Below are 12,170 nucleotides of genomic sequence, written 5' to 3'. Positions count from 1 at the left end.
TAACAATGTTAATTCTTCCCAGCCATGAGCATGGTATGTTTTTTCATTTGTTAACATTTTCAGCTATTTCTTTTCTTAGAGTTTCATAGTTCTCTTTATAGAGATATTTCACATCCTTTGTTAGATAAACTCCCAAATATTTCATCATCTTTGGCACTACTGTGAATGGAATAGTCCTTAACTGTTTTTTCAGCTTGACTATTGTTGGTATATATAAAGGCTGCCGATTTATGAATGTTGATTTTGTAACCTGAGACGCCATTGTATCCACATCTAGGAGTTTTGTAGTAGAATCCCTGGTGTATTCCAGATATACAATTATATCATCTGCGAAGAGCGAAAGTTTGATCTCTTCTAACCCTATGTGGATACCCTTGATCGCCTTTTCTTCCCTAATTGTAGTGGCTAAAACTTCCATTACAATGTTAAAGAGCAATGGAGACAATGGGCAGCCTTGTCTGGTTTCTGATCTGAGTGGAAATGATTTCAATTTAACTCCATTCAATACGATATTGGCTGTGGGTTTGCTGTAGATGGCCTCTATCAGTTTAATAAATGTCCTTTCCTATACCAATTTTCTTAAGTGTTCTGATTATGAAGGGATGTTGGATATTATCAAAAGCTTTTTCTGCATCAATTGAAAGAATTATATGGTCTTTGGTTTTTAATTTGTTTATGTAATGAATTATATTTATAGATTTATGTATATTGAACCAGCCTTGAGACCGTGGGATAAAACCGACTTGGTCATGATGTATAATTTGTTTGATGTGTTGCTGGATTTTGTTTTTTAGGACCTTGTTGAATGTTTTTGCATCTATATTCATTAGTGATATTGGTCTATAATTTTCTTTTCTTGTTGGGTCTTTTCCTGGTTTGGGGATCAGGGTGATGTTTGCTTCATAGAACGTGTTGGGTAGTCTTCCTTCTTTTTCTACCTTTTGGAACAGGTTGAGTAATATAGATACTAATTCCTCTTTAAAGGTTTGGTGGAACTCTGACATGAAGCCATCTGGTCCCAGGATTTTCTTTTTAGGGAAGTTTTGTATGGTTGATGCTATTTCCGAACTTGATATGGGCCTGTTCAACATTTCCACTTGATTCTGGCTATGTCTTGGAAGGTGACGTGCTTCCACATATTGGTCAATTTTCTTCAGATTTTCCTATTTCTGAGAATAAAGTTTCTTGTAATATTCATTAAGGATTTTATGAATTTCTCAGGAGTCTGTTGTTATTTCGTTTTTGTTGTTTCTGATTGATGAGATTAGAGATTTTACTCTTTTTTTGTTTTGGTTAGTTTAGCCAAAGGTTTATCTATTTTATTAACCTTTTCAAAAAACCAACTTTTTGATTTATTGATCTGTTGTATAATTCTTTTGTTTTCAATTTTATTTAATTCTGCTCTAATTTTGTTATTTCTTTTCTTCTTCTGTGTTTGGGGTTGGAATGTTCTTCCTTTTCCAGTTGCCTGGAAAAGGCATTAAGTTGTTAACTTCCTCTCTTTCTGTTCTCTTGAGTAAGCCCTGCAGTGCTATAAATTTTCCTCTTAAGACTGCCTTTGTGTCATCCCAGAGGTTCTGATAGTTCATATCTTCGTTATCATTTTATTCCAAAAAGTTGGTAATTTTGTTCTTAGTCTTGTGTATAACTTAGCTATTATTCAGCATAACGTTATTTAGCTTCCATGTTTTTGTGTGAGTATGCAGATTTCTGTTGTTACTGAGTTCAAATTTTATTCCAACAAGTTGCAAGGAATAATTTCTATTCTTTTACATTTGCAGAGGTTGAACTTGTGACCTTAGATGTGATCAATTTTTGAGTATGTGCCTGGAGTGAGAAGAATGTGTATTCAGTTAGGATGAAATGGTCTATAGATGTCTCTTAAATCCAAATGTTGAATGCTTAAGTTTAAGTCTTAAATTACTTTGCTTAGCTTCTTATTGGAGGATCTATCCAATACTGCCAAAGGAGTGTTAAAATCTGCGACTATTATGAAGCTGGAGGAAATCAAGTTGCTCATGTCTGTTAGGGTCTCTCTTATAAATTGAGATGTATTCTGGTTGGGTGCATAAATGTTAATAATTGAAATCTCATCATGTTGAGTGTTTCCCTTAACAAATATGAAGTGACCATGCTTATCTTTCCATAATTTTGTTGTGTTAAAGCCTATTGCATCTGCAAATAAAATTGCAACACTTGCTTTTTTCTGATTTCTATTTGCCTGAAATATAGACGTCCATCCCTTCACTCTGAGTCCGTGTTTATCTTTTAAGGTAAGATGATATTCTTGTATGCAGCAGATATCTGGCCTGAGTTTTTGTATTCAGTCAGCCAACCTGTGTCTCTTTAGAGGACAATTTAAGCCATTCACATTAATTGAGAAAATTGACAAGCCTGATAGAATTTTGGGTATCGAGTTTTCCGAAAGTCCAGTGGACATTTTTAATTCTTTCACCACCGTGAAGGTTGGAATTTGATCAAAAGTTTCTGAGCGAGTTTACTTTTGTTCTGGAGTATTGTGCTGGTCATTATGAAGGGTAGGTCTGAGAATATCCTGGAGAGCTGGTTTGGTTATGGCAAATTTCTTCAACATGGGAATGTCATTAAAGTATTTAATTTCTCCATCATAAATGAAATTCAGTTTAGCTGAATACAGAATCCTGGGTTGAAAGTTATTTTGTTTTAGGAGATTAAACGTCAATGACCACCCTCTTGTAGCTTTCACTCTTTCAGCACAGAGATCTGTGGTCATTCTAATATTCTTCCCCTTGTAGGTTTTGGTTTTCTTAGGTCTGTCTGCTTTCAGAATTTTCTCCTTCATATTAACTTTAGTGAAGTTAACTATGATGTGCCTGGGGGGTGGGGGAGGGTGTCTTCTTCCAGTTGAGGTGTGCCTCTGTTCTGAAACCGTCTGCTATCTGAATTCCAGAATCTCTTGGCATGTCTGGAAAGTTCTTCATAATCTCATGAAGAAGAGCCTCTGTGCCTTGCGAAGCCACATTGTCACCTTCAGGGATTCCTATAAGGCGAATATTAGTTTTCTTTGAATTATCCCAGCGCTCTCTGAGAAAATGATCGTTTTTGTTCGCCATTTCTCCTGCATTTAGGAGCATTCACAAACTTTGTCTTCATTATCAGAAACCCTTTCTTCTGCTTGATCCATTCTGTTACTGAGGAATTCTACTGTATTTCTCAGATCTTCGGCGGCTGCAAATTTATGTCTCAATGTGTCAAAATCTTTGATGATTTTATCTTTACATTCATTGAATTCTTGAGACTTCTTTTGAAATACTCCTTGAATTTCTAATTCCAACTTTACCTCAATTCTATTAATCAGATTTGCAATCAAAATTTTGAATTCTATTTCTGACATCTCAGCTATTTGTTTATGAATGGGATCTTCAGTTGTGTCCACCTTATTGTTCCTTGGCAGAGTTAATCTACTCTGTTTATTCATGTTACCAGTGTTTTTCCACTGATTGTGTCCCATGATTATTTTACACTATTTGGCTAGATAAGCAGATAAAGTGAAGTTGGGTTGGGGAGCTCCTGGAGTAGTGATTAGTCAGCCCAAGAGCTGGGACTAGTGTCTGTTCCTTTTCCCCTAAAGCTTTGCAAAGGACCTGCACAGTGTTATGGCCTGAGACACTGGGGACTTACTTGGTGTGTTGGGGCTAAGTGTCTCTGTCTTGTTTTCAGCCAGTCTCTGTCCTACCCTAGTGAATCAGTTGCTGTGGGATGAAGTTTCAGCTATGGAGAAATACCAGCAATTAAGTCACCCCGCCCACCATGGGCAACAACTGGAAAAGGAAAATCAAAACTTCCCACAACCAAACACCTAGGGTACCACTTTGGATAGTCTTTGAGTGATTGGTCCAGTCTGAGAGATCCAAATCAATTGTCCCAGTCAGCACCCGGTCTCAAGTGGGAGAGTTAAAAAAGGTCTCTGGCAACTAGATAGTAGGGGTCTACTGGCAGCTCAAGTATGATTCATTTTGGTGTTCCTTGGAGTCAGAAGGACCCCCCCCATAAAATGAATTAGTTTGGGAAGGTTGATGCCTCCTTACTCACCTTTCACCTCTGTCACACCCAGTCACTGGTAACCCCACAGTTCTGTAACCCAGTTCCCTCCAATGAGCAGATGCTCCTCCAGGGTTTTGTGCCTGCCTGAGTCTCAGGGAGATCTATGTCTCCTCTGCAAGTCCTCCAGACTCTGCCACAATATAAAAGGGGACCTGAGGCCTGACAAACTTGGGTAGTTTATGGAAGTTGGGGTGATTCACTTAGTTCTAGCCCTGCCCCTAATTGATGTTGCTGACACTTACATTTCCGCAGAATTTGTGATTCCATCCTGGCTATATTCCTCTGCAGACCAGACGCTGAGTTCACAGAAATTGTGACTCAGCCCTAGTCTGTGCTGCTGCCCAGAGCTGGTGTGTCTGTCTTTGCTACAGTCTATGTTGGGGCGGGTGCAATTAGAGCTCACACTTGGCTCTGAGTTCCAGCCTATGCCCACTTGGCGTGGTCTCAGCTATGATTCCCTGAGGGCCGGGTGCCTCTTAGGCTCAGTAAATCCATGTTGGCTCAGCCCCAACCTGGGAGTATGCTGTCTCTGTGCAGGCATCCTCTATTCTCCCTCCCTGCCCAGGCAGGTACCACCTCAGCCTACCCTTCACTCATGGGGCCGGCAATACTGTCCCAGATCTGTTTCATCAGTGTCTGCCACTGGAGAAGATGCCTGGCTTTCTCTGGTTGCCCAGAGAGACAGGGAGTATCTCTCCAAAGTATCTCCAGGTGTGTGATCCCTATTGTTCCTGCTGCTGCTGCTGCTGCTCTGTGCTGCTGGGCACCACCTCTCCATCTCCTGTATGGTTCCACCATCTTCTCCTTACCCCTGTGCTGCAGAATCAGCACGCATGCCCTGTCCACACCTGTCCCCATGGGGGACAGGCTTACAGACCTTAGTATGAGAGTGGAGGGGACTGCTGGTAGTTTAGAATTGCAGGTAGAGAATATGTACAGTTTTATATAGTTTTATGCCTCACAGGAGAGTACCTTGGCACCATACTATGGGAAGGAAGACCAGTTTTTAGTGGGTCTCTCCCGTGGGATAAAATGGGAGGGTCTTTGAACTCTGCTTGTTTGTTTGTAGAAAGTATACTGTGAGCCAATATCTTGAGGGATGGGACTCCCGTCCACTTGGTGATGGATTTTGTACCTATTGTTTATATCCTTGGGGTCACAGTTCGCCTCAGCAGGGTGGATGTGCATTCTTCAATCTTCTCTCTTGGCTCAGCTCCAAACCATTAGCTTACTTGCTAAACTTCTTTCCTTTAACTATCTTTCTGGACAGGAGCCTCTGTGGAAAGCTGACTCAGTTGGCCATCTTGCCTCTGCCCCGTCAATTGATTTTTAAGCATTGGCATTATATCCTGAAATTTGCTAAGTTCATTTATAGGGGTTTTTCCTGGGGTAACTATATGCAGAAGAATAAAACTAGGCCCCCACTTTCCATCTCACCCTAAATGGAAATCAAAGTATAATGGATCAAGGACCTAAATGTGAGACCTGAAACAAAACTACTAGAGGAAAACATAGGAAAATTGGTTTTGGGCATTGGTTTGGTAATAGAATAAAACCTCAAAACCACTGGCATCTGAAACAAAAGAAAAATGGGATTATATCAAACTGCAAATCTATATAGCAAAAGACACTATCCACAGAGTGAAAACACAACCTATAGAATGGGAGAAAATATTTGCAAACTACTCATCTAATAGGGTATCAATATGCAGAATATACAAAGAACTCAAAGATTTCAACTGCAAAAAAACAAGCAATCCCATTAAAAAATGAGCCAAAAATCTGAACAGATATTTCTCAAAAGAAGACATATAAATAGTTCAGAATTCCATGACAAAATCCCCAATTTTCCTCATGCAATTAAAACTACAATGAGATTTAACTTCAGCACAGTTAAGATGGCTATTATCAAAAGACAAAATAATAACAAATGCTGGAGAGCATGAGGAGAGAAGGGAACTCCCATATGCTACTGGTGGGAATGCAAACTGTAATAGCCACTATGGAGCACAGTATGGAGGTCACTCACAAAACTACAAATACACCTACCATGTGATCCAGAATTCCCATTACTGGGATTTATCCAAATGAAATCATTATATTGGAAAGACTTCTGCACCCTCATGCTTATTGCAATACTATTCACAGCAGCCAGGATATGGAATCAATCAAAGTCCAACAGCAGATAAATGAAAAAGAAAATTTGATACACATATACTATGAAATACTATGCATCCATAAAAAGAATAAAATCCTGTTATTTATAACAATGTGGAAGGAACTGGAGGGCATTATGTTAAGTGAAATAAGCCAGGAGTAGCAAGTTAAACCCTGTATATTCTCATTCATATGGCAACTAAAAAAGTTGATCTCATAGAAATAGAAAGTAGAAGAGGGTATAAAAGGCTGAGAAGGGAAACATGTATTGAAGGATACAAAAATACAGCTATATAGGAATAGGAAATAGGAATAAGTTCTAGTATTCTATAGCATAGCAGAATGACTATAGTTAGCAATAGTATACTATCAAGTTTCAGTTTGAAGGAGGAAATTGAATGTTTCCAACATAAAGAAAGGAAATATATTTGAGATGATGGATGTGTTAGTGACCATGATCTGCTCACCATATATTATATGTATTGAAACATCATGATGTACTACATGGATATGTGCAATTAATAAAAGAAAATTTTAGCTATTATCCTATGTGCAATGAGAAGTTATTTATACATTTTAAATGCGGGAATGTGTTTATGCTGTGGTGGCTAAAAAGCATATAGTCTGATGTAAGAGTGGAAAATGGACAGGATGAGTGTGTTAGCAGATGCAGATAATATAGTTAGGAGGCTATTTAATAGGTCTAGGACAGAGATGAATGCATATTGCCTTTTGGGGGTAAAGGTGTAAATTTGAAGGAATAACTGGATTTAAGACATCTTTACCAGATAAAGTCTAAGGAGCATAGTAATGGTAGAAACAACCAAATTGAGAATTAAGTTAGTGGGAAAGATGTGTCAATGGCTTGTGGCTTGTATAAATGCTCATTTGACAACCCTATTACCTGAGACAGAGAACATTGGAAGAATTCCAGGTTTGGGGTGGAATAGAGGAATGTCAATCTCAGATTTGGGCATGTTAACTCTAAGGCACCTTTGGGATTTCCAAATGGAATCAAGTTAATTAGGTGCTGGGTTGTGGTAGAAACAAAAGATAAAGAGACAAAAGCATTGTTATTATAAACTCTACTTAATGATATTTTATAAACATGTCCCCACAGTGAACCCTAAGGACACAATGTGTAGTTTTAATTGGTATGAATAGTTGTGCATGAATGGTTTGGTAATTGGTGGACAATGCCCAGTAGAACAACTTTGACTACCTTCCACTGGGAATCCCTTAGAAATATTAAAGGAATTAAAAAAAAAATTAAATAGCTTTGAAAATAGAGGAAAGAAATTACATCTCCCTCCAGTTTAGAATGTGCAAGTAATTATGTACTATGAGGCAGCACACGATTAATACTGCTTAATTTCTCTTCCTTTTATGTTACTTCCAGAAAACAAGCATGTCTCCAGTTTCCCAATGTTTTATAGGAACTGAGTGAGAGTGCAAAGATATTCATAATTTTTATTATTAGGGCTTTGTAATTTGTCTGTAAGATAATAAAATATCTAAGTAAGAAATTAAAATTCTAGAAAAGATTTTTAAAAATCAGCAAGCAAAATCCAGACAGAAGTAAATACTTGTCTGAACATACGTATTTCAGTCAGAAGTTTTAGAGTGGAGTTAACACAATCTTTTGGAAGTATTTCAATAAGCTTTGTTAGTGAAGAATGAAAAATGAAAAACTTGAATAATAATGATAAAAATCCAACATATTGAGAGTTTATTTTGTATGTGAGAAGTCTTCTTAACTGAGAGGTAAGATATGCTGCTCAAATCTCACTTATTGTAATTTTTCAGAATGGGAAATTCTGACTTGAGGTTTGTTTGACTAAATATAATAAACATTTCTTAACTTCATGAAATCACAGGGATATGGGCGAAAATCACCGAAGGTAACTTCAACAGACTTCTTGTGTTTCCTTGTTTCTCATGTAACTTGAGGAAAAATTCACAAAGATTATTAATTCTTGCCTAAACTATACCTTTTAGGAGCAGAAAGCTGGAATATAAATAATTCAGTTATTTGAGGTTATAAAGAAAATTGGCTCAAGGCCAAAATCTCTTATCCTTAATTTTTAATTATATTTTTGGCCCTAATGTATATACTAGGGCTCTCTGTGGGCAGATATTTAAAAGCAAAAACTTGAAAACTCAGTTATTCTTTCTTTATTTTCAGTGATGAGAAACTAATTATCTTCCAATTTTTACTTATGTTGATATTTAATTCTTAGAACAAAGCTTTCATCTATATGTGTAAATTAAACAAACCAAATTTTTAAAAAATATTTTCCTAAAAAGTTTCGGTTTTTGTTCCTGTTGTATTGAGAGTTATGACTATGCAATTAAGGTATGCTGGAATAAATCTAATAACAACATTACTGAAATTCCACAAAAACTCCAAAAAACCCTGTTACTCTATTTGGATCCTTATTTTATATAAATTGTAGCTAACTTTGAAATATTATTCTACTCTCAATGCTCAGAAGTCTTTTCCATTGATAATATCCCAAGTAACATCTTTATTTTTCTGAAGGCCATTTTTGCATTTAACAGATATTTAAGCTCAGATTATTATTCCTTAATTTTATACCAGAATTTCAGTGCCGTAAAATCTCCTTAGAAAGACAACAGAATTTCATTGTTCTTTTTCCTTTTCTCCACCATTATACGTTAGCGACTATTCTTTCACACATCGCTTTACATAAATATATGTACATCCACATAATTATATTATATAATTTTATGTAAAAGAGATCACAAGATACATCCTTTTCTTGTGGAATTTTTGTTTTGACTTATTCCCTTTCCTTGTCCAAAACTTCCTCCATTTCTGTCACTTCTCCCATAGCACTCTAAAATCAGTGGTACAAACATAATGTCTATTATCCACATTTTTCTCCAGGCAAAGAGAGACTTAAAAGAATATTGCTTTGGGAGTCTGAGGCAGGAGGATTGCTTGAGGCTGAGAGTTTGAGACCTCCCTGTGCAGGATAGTGAGACTCTTCTGTCTTTACAAAAACTAGAAAAATTACCAAGCTATGGTAGTGTGCATTTGTGGTCCCAGCTACTTGGGAGGCTGAGGCAGAAGACTTGCTTAGTCCAGGAGTTTGAGGTTGCTGTGAGTTCTGATGATGTCACTGCACTCTACCCAGGGCAGTAGAGTGAGATTCCATTTCAAAAAAAATGCATCACTTATTTTACAATAATGAGATCATGTTATTCACATTTATATTTTTCTTACTTTTCTCAGATAGCTATACATTGTGGTAATCTCAATTCAACTGGAATAACCTTTCTGTATGGTTGAATTTTATTCCAATATAAAGGAACTGTGATTTACACAATCTGGATGTGTCTGATATGTGACACCTTGAAAATAATTCAATGGATATTTTTTGTATATTTATCTTGAATTGTGCTTTCGTTTCTAGTATGTGTGTATGTATATATATGTGTGTGTGTGTGTACAAGGAAATGGTAGATCAAAGCGTTTATGTCATTTTTGAAAAAAATTAATGACATTACATAAAATACCTTTTCTAAGAAGCTGTTGCTTTTAGACTATGTATGAGAATGTCACTTTTCTCACCTCAGCCAGCAGTGGGTATTGTTATTCATTTTAATTTCTGCTAATAAGATACATAAAAAGAGAGCTGTGTGTGCATGTGCACATGTGTGTGCATGTGAAATTTGAGCATTTATTGGTCTTTTTGATTTATCTATAAACTTGTTTATTCATATTCTTTACCCATTCTTCTTTAAGATTATATACCTTTTCTTGTCTATTTTAAGTTATTTTTAGGTTATAGATATACATCTATATTTTTTACATACAGATATATGGTGAAATATATCTTCTAGTAGATGTCTTTTGATTCTGTTGGATACTCTTTTACTATGTATCAAAATCATATAGTAGGGTGGCACCTGTGGCTCAAGTAGTAGGGCACCGGTCCCATATGTCGTAGGTGGCGGGTTCAAACCTAGCCCCGGCCAAAAAAAAAAAAAAAAAAGAGAAAACAAAATCATATAGTAGCTGTTTTTCAATAATCTGCATGTTACATTATCATCTCTTGTTTCTACGAAAATATTTATGGTGAGAGGTAGGAGCCTAGCTTTATTTACTTCTAGCAAAATAACCAACAGTGCCAGCACAATTCCTTAAATCAATCATCCTTTTTCTAGTGAATTGAAATACCATATTTGTCTTAGGCCACATTTCTGTTTACATTGGAATCTATTTCTAAGCTCTTCATTTTATTGCACTAATCCTCTTATCTCTCTTATAATATTGCCTTAACGTTTTGATTATTAAGCCTTTTTATTACAGCTTAAAGTCAATTAGGGTGCTATTGATTCTTACTGTTTATGATCTCCTTGGGGAAATTTTTAAAAATATAAACTTTGAGTATATGCACTCTAACTATTAGATTGAAAAATATTTTCATAAATTAATATGTCAATTTAGGTAAATTATCATTTTAAGGCTTTTTTGTTATAGAGAATTTTGATACTCAAAAATAGACAAATAAAAGTAAATATTTAAAGCTACTAATAAAAATGAGAAGCGCTCTTTGGGAACATGTTAGTGGCACAAAAATGGGGCCCATTTTATGACTCTTTTGTGACTATTTCCTCACTTATTTCATTTTAGTGATTGGCCAGGTCACATATGGCAGAAGAAAATAGGACTCTGGTGACTGAGTTTGTCCTCACTGGACTTACGGATCGTCCCGGGCTGCAGGTGCCCCTGTTCCTGGTGTTCTTGCTGGTCTACCTCGCCACCATGGTGGGCAACCTGGGCCTGGTTGCTCTCATCTGGAAGGACGCCCGCCTGCACAGCCCCATGTATTTATTCCTTGGCAGTCTAGCCTTTGCAGATGCATGCACTTCAACCTCTGTGACTCCTAAGATGCTTATCAATTTTTTATCTAAGAATCACGTGATATCCCTCTTTGAATGTATGGCCCAATTTTATTTTTTTGGTTCCAGTGCAACCACAGAGTGTTTCCTTCTGGTAGTCATGGCCTATGACCGCTATGTAGCCATATGTAGCCCCTTGTCTTATCCAGTGCTTATGTCCAATGGCCTCTGTACTCGGGGAATAGGCGTTTCCTATTTCATTGGTTTTCTGCATCCAGCGGTTCATGTGGGTTTGTTAGGTAGACTAACTTTCTGCAAGTCCAATATCATAAATTATTTCTACTGTGAAATTTTACAACTGTTCAAAATTTCTTGCACCCATCCTGCAGTTAATATGTTTCTGGCTTTAATCTTTTCCGCTTTTATACAAGTCTTCACTTTTATGGCTATCATAATCTCTTACTCCTGCATCCTCTTTGCCATCCTGAAAAAGAGGTCTGAGAAAGGCAGAAGCAAAGCCTTCTCCACGTGCAGCGCCCACCTGCTCTCAGTTTCTCTGTTCTACGGCACTCTCTTCTGCATGTACGTGCGTCCTGGGTCTGGACCAGCGGAAGATCGGGACAAAATGTATTCCTTATTTTACACGATAATAATTCCCCTGCTAAATCCTTTTATTTACAGCCTGAGGAACAAGGAGGTTATAGGTGCCTTGAGAAGAATAATAAAGAAATAAATAGTTGTCAGACAACTTTCAAACTGTTCTTTATATTCTGCTGTAAAACCCCAAGTCCTGTAGGTTTGGGCTAGTGGTCAGGGTGGCCCTTGAGCTCCGTGTAAAGGAACCCAGCGTTGTATTATATTTACTTGGATATGGGTCCAGCGAAAGGTTGATATTTTACCCATAAGTAGCTTAGAAATGTTGTGTTCCATTTTAATCTGAGAATTTTGCATTTGTGAATTAGTTATTTTCTAGGAACTTTCAAAATTACAGGTAGTAGTCGGCAATTTTACTGAGATATTCTGAGAAATACTTGCTGAGAAATAGCTCTAATTGAGGC

General features: G+C 36.9%; 1 protein-coding gene across 1 annotated transcript; it reads left to right on the top strand.

Annotated features, from left to right (window-relative positions):
• Positions 1 to 10,921: 10,921 nt before the first annotated feature.
• On the top strand, positions 10,922 to 11,845 carry LOC128568130 (olfactory receptor 5AC1-like). Its single transcript, XM_053565804.1, has one exon. The coding sequence runs from the start codon at positions 10,922 to 10,924 to the stop codon at positions 11,843 to 11,845; it is 924 nt and encodes a 307-aa protein (XP_053421779.1).
• The last annotated feature ends 325 nt before the right edge of the window (positions 11,846 to 12,170 follow it).

This window comes from Nycticebus coucang, chromosome 16 (genome assembly GCF_027406575.1).
Source record: "Nycticebus coucang isolate mNycCou1 chromosome 16, mNycCou1.pri, whole genome shotgun sequence".
Classification (NCBI taxonomy): domain Eukaryota; kingdom Metazoa; phylum Chordata; class Mammalia; order Primates; family Lorisidae; genus Nycticebus; species Nycticebus coucang.
Note: the sequence above shows the minus strand (reverse complement) of the source record. Positions and strands in the feature narration are given on the sequence as shown.

Coding starts and splice junctions, on each gene's coding strand:
- LOC128568130 (XM_053565804.1), top strand. CDS start 10,922: ATGGCAGAAGAAAATAGGACTCTGGTGACTGAGTTTGTCCTCACTGGA.